Source organism: Notolepis coatsorum, assembly GCF_963971535.1.
Source record: "Notolepis coatsorum genome assembly, chromosome: 5".
NCBI lineage: Eukaryota > Metazoa > Chordata > Actinopteri > Aulopiformes > Paralepididae > Notolepis > Notolepis coatsorum.
This window is the reverse complement of record NC_140169.1, coordinates 57,682,386-57,693,327: the sequence shown is the minus strand read 5'-3', so window position 1 is coordinate 57,693,327 and position 10,942 is coordinate 57,682,386. Positions and strand designations below refer to the sequence as shown.

The following is a 10,942-nucleotide window of genomic DNA, read 5'->3' as shown; positions in this document are numbered from 1 at the left end:
CAAGGTGGCTGTAGTCGTCTAGCACAGTGGTTCTCAAACTACGGGTCGCGACCCAAATTGGGGTCGCGGGTAGGTGACAGTGGGGTTGCGCATTGGAAAGTAAAACAAATTATAATTATTTATTTTTTTACTGTTCTGGCAACATATTTTGGCCAAATATGCCTCGTTTTATAAATGTGTATTGATAAGTGCTGTAATTACATTTTCTAATAAATAATATGCACGATCAAGTTCAACGTGTGCTTTTATTTTGATATTCCTTAATTTGACGCTGAAATTACGCAATGTGGGGTCCCCAAAGAAAATCCTAAATAAAATGGGGTCATGGTATGAAAAGATTTGAGAACCGCTAGCAGGTGGCCGTTACTCCTCTAGCAGGTGGCCGTTACTCGTCTAGCAGGTGGCCGTTACTCGTCTAGCAGGTGGCCGTTACTCATCTAGCAGGTGGCCGTTACTCGTCTAGCAGGTGGCCGTTACTCGTCTAGCAGGTGGCTGTTACTCGTCTAGCAGGTGGCCGTTACTCGTCTAGCAGGTGGCTGTTACTCGTCTAGCAGGTGGCCGTTACTCGTCTAGCAGGTGGCCGTTACTCCTCTAGCAGGTGGCCGTTACTCGTCTAGCAGGTGGCCGTTACTCGTCTAGCAGGTGGCCGTTACTCCTCTAGCAGGTGGCCGTTACTCGTCTAGCAGGTGGCCGTTACTCGTCTAGCAGGTGGCCGTTACTCGTCTAGCAGGTGGCCGTTACTCCTCTAGCAGGTGGCCGTTACTCATCTAGCAGGTGGCCGTTACTCGTCTAGCAGGTGGCCGTTACTCGTCTAGCAGGTGGCCGTTACTCGTCTAGCAGGTGGCCGTTACTCGTCTAGCAGGTGGCCGTTACTCGTCTAGCACAGTGGTTCCCAAAGTCGGGGTCGCGACCCAAAGGTGGGCCGCGAGCAGCCACGGGTGGGCCGCGAACTGATTTAAAAATATTTTTTTTATTTTTTTATTATAATTTTTTTGTCAGGCCACTGAACTTAGAATCAGGCCAGGACAGTGTTTCTAGTTGTATTCTAAAATTCTATTCTATTGTATTCTAAAATGTGACTATATGGTTTTATATTAAGTTAATAAATAAACAAAAATGAAAAATCTACTTATTTCAACGAACATTTCAAACTAAATAACAGATTATGCACATAAAACGCTGAAAACAACCGAAGCAACAATAGTATTTTAATGAGGCTATTATTATTATCATTATTATTTTGCAACAAGTTAGCCCTCTCATAAATAGCACATATAAATGAATAACTAACTTGAACTAACTTAATAGGATTGAAGTGATATTTGGCTTAAAAAATCGGTCGCCTGGCAAAAAAAAAAAAAAAAAAAAGCCTGACGATGTGCATTGGGCCGCGGCTCTCTGACGCCTTATTTTCTGGGCCCTGGCCTGAAAAGTTTGGGAACCCCTGGTCTAGCAGGTGGCCGTTACTCGTCTAGCAGGTGGCCGTTACTCGTCTAGCAGGGCTGGCCGTCATACTGACTCAATTGGCAGAGTCAGTGGGAGGGGAGTCGATGGGTGGTAGTCTGGTCGTTGTAAACAGCGACTCCTACAGGGCGGTCAGGGCGCCTGCACAGCAAAGACAGGAGATGGCGGGGGCAGTGTGAGCCTCCCACACGTTACACCGCGCCAACGAGAGTCCGCGGTGGCAGGTGAAAAGAAGCGACTGGCTACCTTCACATGTATCGGAGGGGACATGCGATGGGCTTCTATCCTCCCTACGACCGGCCAGTGGGGGGGCACATGCGAGCAACGATCAGGACAGGGAGAATTGGCACGAGAGGAAATTGGGATGGGAGAAAAATCACCGAAAAAAGGAGGAGAAAAAGTAGGCAAAAAAATATATATATATATCGAAATCGTGGCACAAAATACATCACCGGTAATATCAAATGAGGGATTCAAATGGTTTAGATTCCAAGCTAACGGTAAAGAAAACGTGTCAGAAGTTGAACCCCATTCAACCGAAGAGTAGTCTCAGTTTGGTGTAGACTAATGGGGATCCACAATAAAACAATAACCGAGACGGCTGCTGGGTCCTCCGCCCGACCTCCCCCCCCGGTCACGACTCACACAGGCTGCAGTCAGTAATGGCCTGCTTTCCGCTCAGGGACCTTTTACAGGGTGAACTATTTAAATTCCCTTCTAAACATTTTTCCTTTTTCTTTGGTGACCTTTCCCCTCCCCTCCCCCCCCTCCCCATGCGTTTGCCTACAAATATTATTCCTATAAGCTGGGCTATCGTTTCAAATAAACCAATAATACTTCTAAATGTTGTCTTCCAAACGTTCCGAGCCACTTAGCACCGGCCCCCCTGCTGAGGGGGAAAGTGGGCTGTATATCGCGTGCGTCTGTATTGGCTGCAGTAGCAGGGGTCCACCACGGGCCCGAGGGGGTGGTATAGCAATGGTGGACAGTAAGTAAATATTTTTACTAGGGATGTCCGATATTATCGGCCGATATTGGCATAAAAATGTGATATCGGAAAATAGCGGTAGGCTATCGGTTTAATTTTTTTTTATTTATTTTTTTACATTTAACCTTTATTTACCCAGGCAAGCAAGTAAGAACTAATTATTATTTTATTTATTGTCAAAGTATGCATAATGTTGTGTTAATTCCACGACAAGATATATGTAATGTTAATTACCTGAAATTATTCAGTTTTGGTGGGGGGAAACCCTGCATATATCGGTATCGGTTGATATCGGTATCAGAAATTACGAGTTGGACAATATCGGTATATCGGTATCGGTAAAAAAGCCAATATCGAGCATCCCTAATTTTTACTCAAGTAATGTTAAGTACAATTTCGAGTATTTTCATTCTAGGGAACTTTACTTTACTCCACTACATTTTCAAAGGAAATATTGTATTTCTTACTCCACTACATTCCGTCTGAACTCGTCAGGTGCCCGTGGACCCGTGGACCCCTGCTGCCGCAGCCAATACAGACACGCGATACAGCCACTTTCCCACAGCGGGGGGGGGGGGCCTCTGCTGCAGCACAACGCACAACACATTTATTAATCCGTGGCCCAACAGCCGTCCTCCTTGGCGGCGGAGCGGACGCGCGCCTCCAGCTGCCCCGCGGTGGGCCTGGCGTCCGGGTCGCAGGCCAGCATGTCCAGCAGCAGGAGGCTGGTGGCCGGGCCCGGCGGGGGGGGCAGCGGGGGGGCCCTGCGGCTGCGGCCCTTCATGGGGATGCTCAGCCGAAGCTTGGGGTTCTCGCACAGCGCCTCGCCCAGCGGGACCAGCCAGCCGGAACCGGCCTTCCACACGTAGCCGCCTGGGGGAGGGGGGGGGGAGAGAGGGGCATTAGTAGGGAACCCCCAGCAGGCAGGACGGCAGCAGCAAACATGGAAACTGCATCCGCCGTGTCGTGAGAGGGGATCACGGGGTCGGTGGGAATAACAACCTCCTATTGGTCAGTGTGGGAAACTAAGGGGTTAAATTGTCGGGGGGGGGGGGGGGGGGGTTCCCCAAAATCTTCCCAGATATTAACACTAGTCTGATATTTTAATTCAGTCATTTCATGCTAATTAAAGATCTCATTTGCCACACAAAACATCCCAACAACAATATTACAGAATGTGAAACTGAGGTATGCCAATCATAATCTCTGGATACTTTTTTTTTATACTAAAAGTATTTGAAGCGCGGAAAAGGATTTACGCTATATTTGTGTTACAAATATAAGCTAATTGCCCCACCAGGACCAGTAACCCTATACCAGGGGATGAATGAGCCTGGCTTAACAACGTATACCAGGAGAATGGGTCACCCAGGGACAGAATCTGCCCCTCAACAATGTTTCTAAAGTCCCTACCCTGCAATAGATCAATGACGTCATGTCGCGAAGTGTATAGAGAGAAACCATCCAGTGCAAGTAGTAAGCATGACCGGACCGAAGTCCCATCAGTGACTTCCTAACTAGATGAATGAGTAACGAACCCTAAAGCCGTTTTTTTTTAACTGCCTCTTGGTAATAGGACCAAAGATCTCACGGCTGGACTGTAATAATCACGCCTCCGACTGGACCAATAAATGAGTCCGCCTGCGGGTCTGAGTCAGGACAATGGAGAATAATGGACCCTTTGAACCAGACCTGGGCATTGTACGGCCCGCGGGATGATTCTGACCGGCCCGCGAAAGATTACATGATAATAAAAAAAAATTTAAAAAAAATTAAAAAATATTTTTTTTTTAATATTTTTTTTAAATTTTTTTTTTACTTTTTTCTTTTCATGTCAACGTTCACACGCTTTTCATGTCAACGTTCACACACTTATACTTATATATACGCTTACCTAGGATTTGACTTGATTCAACAACAAAGCAGTCAGGGCAAGCCGAAAACGGTGGAAAGTGTGGTTATTTGAAGTTTGGATTTCTTTTTTCACAACTGAGGTAGGTAGATTAAATTTTTAGAGACTAAAGTACAGAAAAAAGGTACCGTTGGGTACCGGTATCAATTCACAGGTACCGGTACCGTATCGGTTCAAATGTTAACGGTACCCATCCCTACTGAACACACAACTGCAGGGCAAGGGCATTTTTGCTCATGAAATGCATAGCCATGTGAAAGCCTTCATGACAAAGTTGCAATTAATTTCAAGGCAACTAGGCAGCAACAATCTTAAATACATGAAAACCCTGAAAGAAGTCAAACCATCAGCTGATCACCGGCACAGGTACTCATCCATGTTGGGAGCACTGCATGATGAATTTTCAAGGCGTTTTCAAGATTTCAAAAAGGTTGAGGATGAAATGCAGCTGGTTTCCTCTCCCTTTACCTGCAGTGTTGATAGTGCACCCACTGATGTTCAGCTTGAACTCATTGACCTGCAGTCTGATTCACTTGAAAGAGCACTTTAAGTCAGCATCACTGCTAGAGTTCTACTCTGCTCTCAAGGAGGAGAACTTTCCAAACATGAGGAGACATGCTCAGAAAAGTAAAAAAGGCTACTGGGACACTTTTCTTTACACAGTTCAGTGACATGTCTTGTTTATTTTGGCTATAAGATGATGTGATGTCTTTAGAAAGCTAAGAAAATCCTTGTTTCAATAGTATATGAAACTCAAAATAATAACTTTATTTGTATAGCACCTTTTCATACATGCCCTTTGTTATTAATGTTTCACATTTTGTTTATCATTTTGGAAATAAATTCTATTTGAATAAATTATATTTTTGAAAGCTAACCTCACCTTTTAATTGCCAAATAATAACATACACTCTTACCAGGGGTCAAAACAATGCCATTTACTGCTTTTTATATAGAAATTAAATTTATATTATGCATAATTGAGTTTGGAATTTTGGCCCGGCCCTCCAACATATTTTCAGTTGCTCATTCGGCCCCCCGGGAAAAATAATTGCCCACCCCTGCTTTGAACAGTCTGTGAAACATCTCTCTCTCTCTCCCCCGTTTCACTACCAAAAGATGAGGACTAGGCCCCATTTATTTATTTATTTTCTGTTATTATTATTATTATTATTATTATTATTATTATTATTATTATTATTATTATTATTATTCAGATCCGCCAATAAGTCTTTGGGTCGACTCTTACCCACTTTCCACATTTACATTTAGTTGAACGCTTTTATCCAAAGTGACTTACAAGTTGTGTACAAGTCAGCAGGAAGGGTAAGTAAGGTAACATTGTTCATCAAACAGTGTTGAACTTGAGTGCTACAGTCTTGAGTGTATATTAGCATAGTAGGCAAGGTAGATTGCTTAGTAGCAGACTTACTTGTAAAAGACAGTACAAGGTTCGTTTTTTTCCCTTCAGGTATTGGCTAAAGAAGTGTGTTTTTAGGTCAACAACGGAAGATTGGGCGGGTTTGGGCCGTGGCGGGAAGTTCGGTCCACCGTTGTGGAGCGAGGACTGAGAATAGCCTGCTTCTCTTCTCTTTCAGCCAAACGGAGTAGCGAACAAGGTGGGGAAGGTTCTGAAGGACTAACAGCCTGGGTGTAGATTTTTTTAAAGATGTATTTTTTTGCGTTCATCGCTTTTCATGACCGACAGATGAGGAGGGGATGAACGGGAGAAGAGGCGGGGAAGACATGCGACAAACGGGAGTCACCGGGAGTGGGAAGCGAACCCGGGACGGCCGCTTCGCGACGCAGCGCGATACATGGCGTGCTACTAGAGCGCCCCAGGGTGTAGATATTTTTAAACAAGGTGGGGAAGGTTCTGAAGGACTAAAACCTGGGTGTAGATCTTTTAAGTCAAGGTGGGGAAGGTTCTGAAGGACTAAAACCTGGGTGTAGATCTTTTAAGTCAAGGTGGGGAAGGTTCTAAAGGACTAAAACCTGGGTGTAAAGCTTTTAAGTCAAGGTGGGGAAGGTTTTGAAGGACTAAAACCTGGGTGTAGATCTTTTAAGTCAAGGTGGGGAAGGTTTTGAAGGACTAAAACCTGGGTGTAGATCTTTTAAGTCAAGGTGGGGAAGGTTTTGAAGGACTAAAACCTGGGTGTAGATCTTTTAAGTCAAGGTGGGGAAGGTTTTGAAGGACTAAAAACCTGGGTGTAGATCTTTTAAGTCAAGGTGGGGAAGGTTTTGAAGGACTAAAAACCTGGGTGTAGATATTTTAAAACAAGGTGGGGAAGGTTCTGAAGGACTAAAAACCTGGGTGTAGATATTTTAAAACAAGGTGGGTAAGGTTCTGAAGGACTAAAACCTGGGTGTAGATCTTTTAAAACAAGGTGGGGAAGGTTTTGAAGGACTAAAACCTGGGTGTAGATCTTTTAAAACCGGCACCAGTGCCTGGTCGGGCCCATTGATGTGAATAAAATCGTGTGCATTAGGAGCCATTTTCTTATTGTCCTGCCAGCGGGGGAGGAGGTGGATCCCAGATGGGCCCCTACGCACTCCTGCATTAAGACGCCTCGCCTCCTATCCCCAGCCACCCGGGGTCCTTCTGACAGGCGGACAGGAAAACGTTAATGGTCTTTTTGCCACTATGCCCCCTGGCCAGACATCCCGTGTCTCCCGGAGAGAGGATCTCTTATCTTTCACGTTGCACCCGACTAAGGAGCAGACAGGGTTTATGGGTCCAATCGGCCGTGGAAGCAGAGCTCCGTCGCTGCCGCCTAAACGTCACTTAGAAACAAAAGACGAGCGGCAAAAAGATCAAATCAAGAACCCAGAAGAACGGGGCCGCTTTCAACTCAGAGCCATTTAGACTGTTTTAAAGAATACACTTCTGAACCCATTAAGAGTGCAATGCATCATCACCTGAGCCTGATTTATACCATAGCTCAACCTTGCTGCAGGGATACACATGACTCACCAGCATAGGAACATATAACCCAGTCTAGTGACCACATAGAAACATATAACATAGACCAGTGACCACATAGGAACATATAACATAGACCAGTGACCACATAGGAACATATAACATAGACCAGTGACGACATAGAAACATATAACATAGACCAGTGACGACATAGAAACATATAACATAGACCAGTGACGACATAGAAACATATAACATAGACCAGTGACCACATAGAAACATATAACATAGACCAGTGACCACATAGAAACATATAACATAGACCAGTGACCACATAGAAACATATAACATAGGGGGCGGTTAGGTGGCCGAGCGGAGATTGCGTTCGTCACCAACCCCGGAGCTGTGAGCTGGATTCGCCTGTTCGAATCCAGCTCACAGCTCCGGGGTTGTCACCAGCTTGGCTGGCCGTCTGCACTAATACAATTGGCTGTATTAGAGGGTGGGAGAAGCTGGCGGGGTGGGTCCGGGTCGTTGTAAACAGCGACTCCTACAGTTCGGTCGGGGCGCCTGCTAAGCGCGGATAGGACTTGAGGGGGATAGTGTGGTCCTCCCACACGCTACGCCCTCTCGATGAGAATCCGCGCTGCCAGGTGAAAAGAAGCGGTGATTGGCTGGACGTGTGTCGGAGGAAGCACGTGGTAGCCTCCACTCTCCCAGATGATCTGACTGTGGGGGGTAAGTGCGCAGCGACCAGGAAGGGACTGGGAATTGGCATACGACTAACATTGGGATGGGAGAAAATCGGAGGAAAATGGAGGGGGAAAAAGATCAAAAAAAAAAAAAAAAAAAAACATATAACATAGACCAGTGACCACATAGAAACATATAACATAGACCAGTGACCACATAGAAACATATAACATAGACCAGTGACCACATAGAAACATATAACATAGACCAGTGACCACATAGAAACATATAACATAGACCAGTGACCACATAGAAACATATAACAGACTAGTGACCACATCCTAATTGATAAATTCTCCACATATTTCTTTTTTTTTATCCACTTTTTCTCCCATTTTTTTTTTTTTTTTTTTTATTATTGCAAAACAAAAATGATTAAAAGTCAGTACTCAACACATAATCATAATGAAACTAACAGACAAGGTGGCTAAAATGACATGAAAGTACAGAACAGAAAACAAAAAAAAAGTCTATAATAATATTTTAACGTATATAGTGTATATCCAACGAAATTACCAATTATACAAATGCCTTATACAGGATATACCCCTAATACCTATTTTCTAAAACCCTACACACATATGCTCCAGCTCGAACCCCCCCCTCCCGGACCCCTCCTTGGATAGTACCTCCATTATCCCTCACTCTAACCAGACACTACCATTATAAGCTAGCTTTTATTCTCTCCACCACTTCTAACCACATTGACATTTTGGATTCGTTGAGACCCAGAATTCTTGCTGTAGATATTTCTTGATAAATCACATCGAGATATGTAAGAGACCAAACCTTCCTGCACATTTTTTCCGGTTGAAACCAGCGTGATGCGATCAGTTTTTTTAGCTACTGTGATACCCGATAAAACCAATCTCTTTAGCTGTGGATTTACTGCAAACTCAAAAACATCATTCAATAGTAATACAGAGGGATGTACTGGTATATTCCAAGATACGAGTTTTGATAATTGATGGGTCACATCTTTCCAGAATGCCTTAACTGGTGGGCAGTCCCAATACATGTGCATAAATGTCCCTTCGTCTCCATTTGTACATTGGGAGCATTTTGAGTCTTGTTTAAGGCCCATTCTGTTCAGTCTTACAGGAGTCAAGTATGTCCTGTGAATATAGTTAAGATTGATTTGTTGATGGTCCGGGTTCCTTGATGTAAGACGGACATTTGCCCATGCTTCTTGCCAATCAAAGTCACTTTCCAGGTCTGGTATATCCCTCCTCCAGACAGAGTCTAGTTGGAGGGTTTCATACGAGGACGTTAGTAATTGATAATAAAAACCTGATACAAAACCTCTCAATGTATCTCTTTCATAGAAGAATTTGTGGTATCTGTGGTGTTCAACTGGTATGTCTAATGGAACACCGTGAGACCTCAAACATAGGCGTAACTGTATGTAAAAAAGCCATGTGGACTCGGTGAGGTTAAACTTTGTGCATATTTCTCCATAACTACAAAAACCCTGGTTATTATAAATATCCCCTAATGAGTGTATGCCTTGCTCTTCCCATATAGGGAATCTTATAGGACGTTTTTCCATTAAGAGTGCATTGTTATTGAATATGGGAGTATGATTATGCCATTTTTGAGGGTTAGGATATTTTTTTTGTGTTTCACGCCATATCCGGATTGCATGGGTAATTATGGGGCCAAATTTCCGCTCACAGTGCTTGATTGGTAGTTTAGTGTGTGCTATGTCCTTCAGTCTATGTGGGGCTACTATGTTTTCTTCCAATTTTCTCCAGGATGCCAATGCCTGGGGATCAAAGCATATTGTCAATGGTCTTAATGTGTATGCCTTAAAATATTGGAAAAAATCTGGAACTGCCAAGCCACCGTCTGCTTTATTTCTCTGTGCGGTGGATCTTTTTATGCGAGGTGGTTTGTTATTCCAAATAAATTTGTATGTGGAGGAGTGTAATCTTTTCCAGTAACCCTCTGGAGGGGGTAACGGTAGCATTGAACTGATGAAGTTGATTCTTGGTAGTACATCCATCTTAACTATTGATACCCTTGCCTGTACTGAGTTTTTAAGTTTTGCCCACCTGTCCAGGTCGTCTTTGATTTTGTTCTGTATTTTTGTGTAATTGTGCTTCACCGTTTGTCTTATGGTGGGAAATATTTCCACACCCAAGCATCTAAAATGTTTTACCATGGGTATCTCACCTGGGAGGGTTGTGTCTTTTTTTGCATGGGTGTTAAGTGGAAGGAAAGCCGACTTCGGCCAATTTATTTTAAATCCCGATAAATCACCAAAGTTCTCTATCAACTTGAGTAGATGAGGCAATGTGGTGTTGGGGCTTTGCATGAACAATATTACGTCGTCCGCATATAAACTAATTTTATGTTGTGTGCCCTTGATTACGATTGGTTCTATGTATTGGGATTGTCTTATATATTGTGCTAAAGGCTCTAATGATAGATCGAATAGTCCGGGACTAAGAGGGCAACCCTGTCTGGCTGAGCGTGATACCGGAAAGATTTTAGAGATGAATGTACCTGTTGTAATCATGGCCGATGGGTCTTTGTATAATACTTTAATCATATCAATGAATCCTTTTCCTAACCCCATCCTTTCTAATACTGCCCATAGAAACGACCATTCCAGCCTGTCAAATGCTTTCATAGCATCCAGGGACAGCATCGCCTTAGGTATGGTGTCCTCTTTGTCTGCATCTAGTACGTGCAGTATTCGTCTTATGTTATCATTGATCAGGCGACCTCTTATGAAGCCAGTTTGGTCCGGATGAACTAAAGACGTCATATGCTTTTGTAATCTGATGGCTAATACCTTAGAGTACAGTTTGACATCGGTTCCGAGGAGGCTTAAGGGTCTGTAACTACCGCACTCGGTGGGGTCTTTGTCTTTTTTGAGAAGGACTGAAATGAGTGC

The 10,942-nt window shown here is 43.9% G+C and overlaps 1 protein-coding gene across 2 annotated transcripts in view; it reads right to left on the bottom strand.

Annotated features, from left to right (window-relative positions):
- Positions 1 to 2,247: 2,247 nt before the first annotated feature.
- LOC311229356 (serine/threonine-protein kinase pdik1l-B) overlaps positions 2,248 to 10,942 on the bottom strand; it is a 33,200-nt gene continuing 24,505 nt past the window's right edge. For both annotated transcript variants that reach the window (XM_084315442.1, XM_084315443.1), the window contains one exon: positions 2,248 to 3,325. In XM_084315442.1, the coding sequence (XP_084171568.1) occupies positions 3,063 to 3,325 (263 nt within the window). In that variant the 3' untranslated portion in view covers positions 2,248 to 3,062. The remainder of the gene's footprint in view (positions 3,326 to 10,942) is intronic.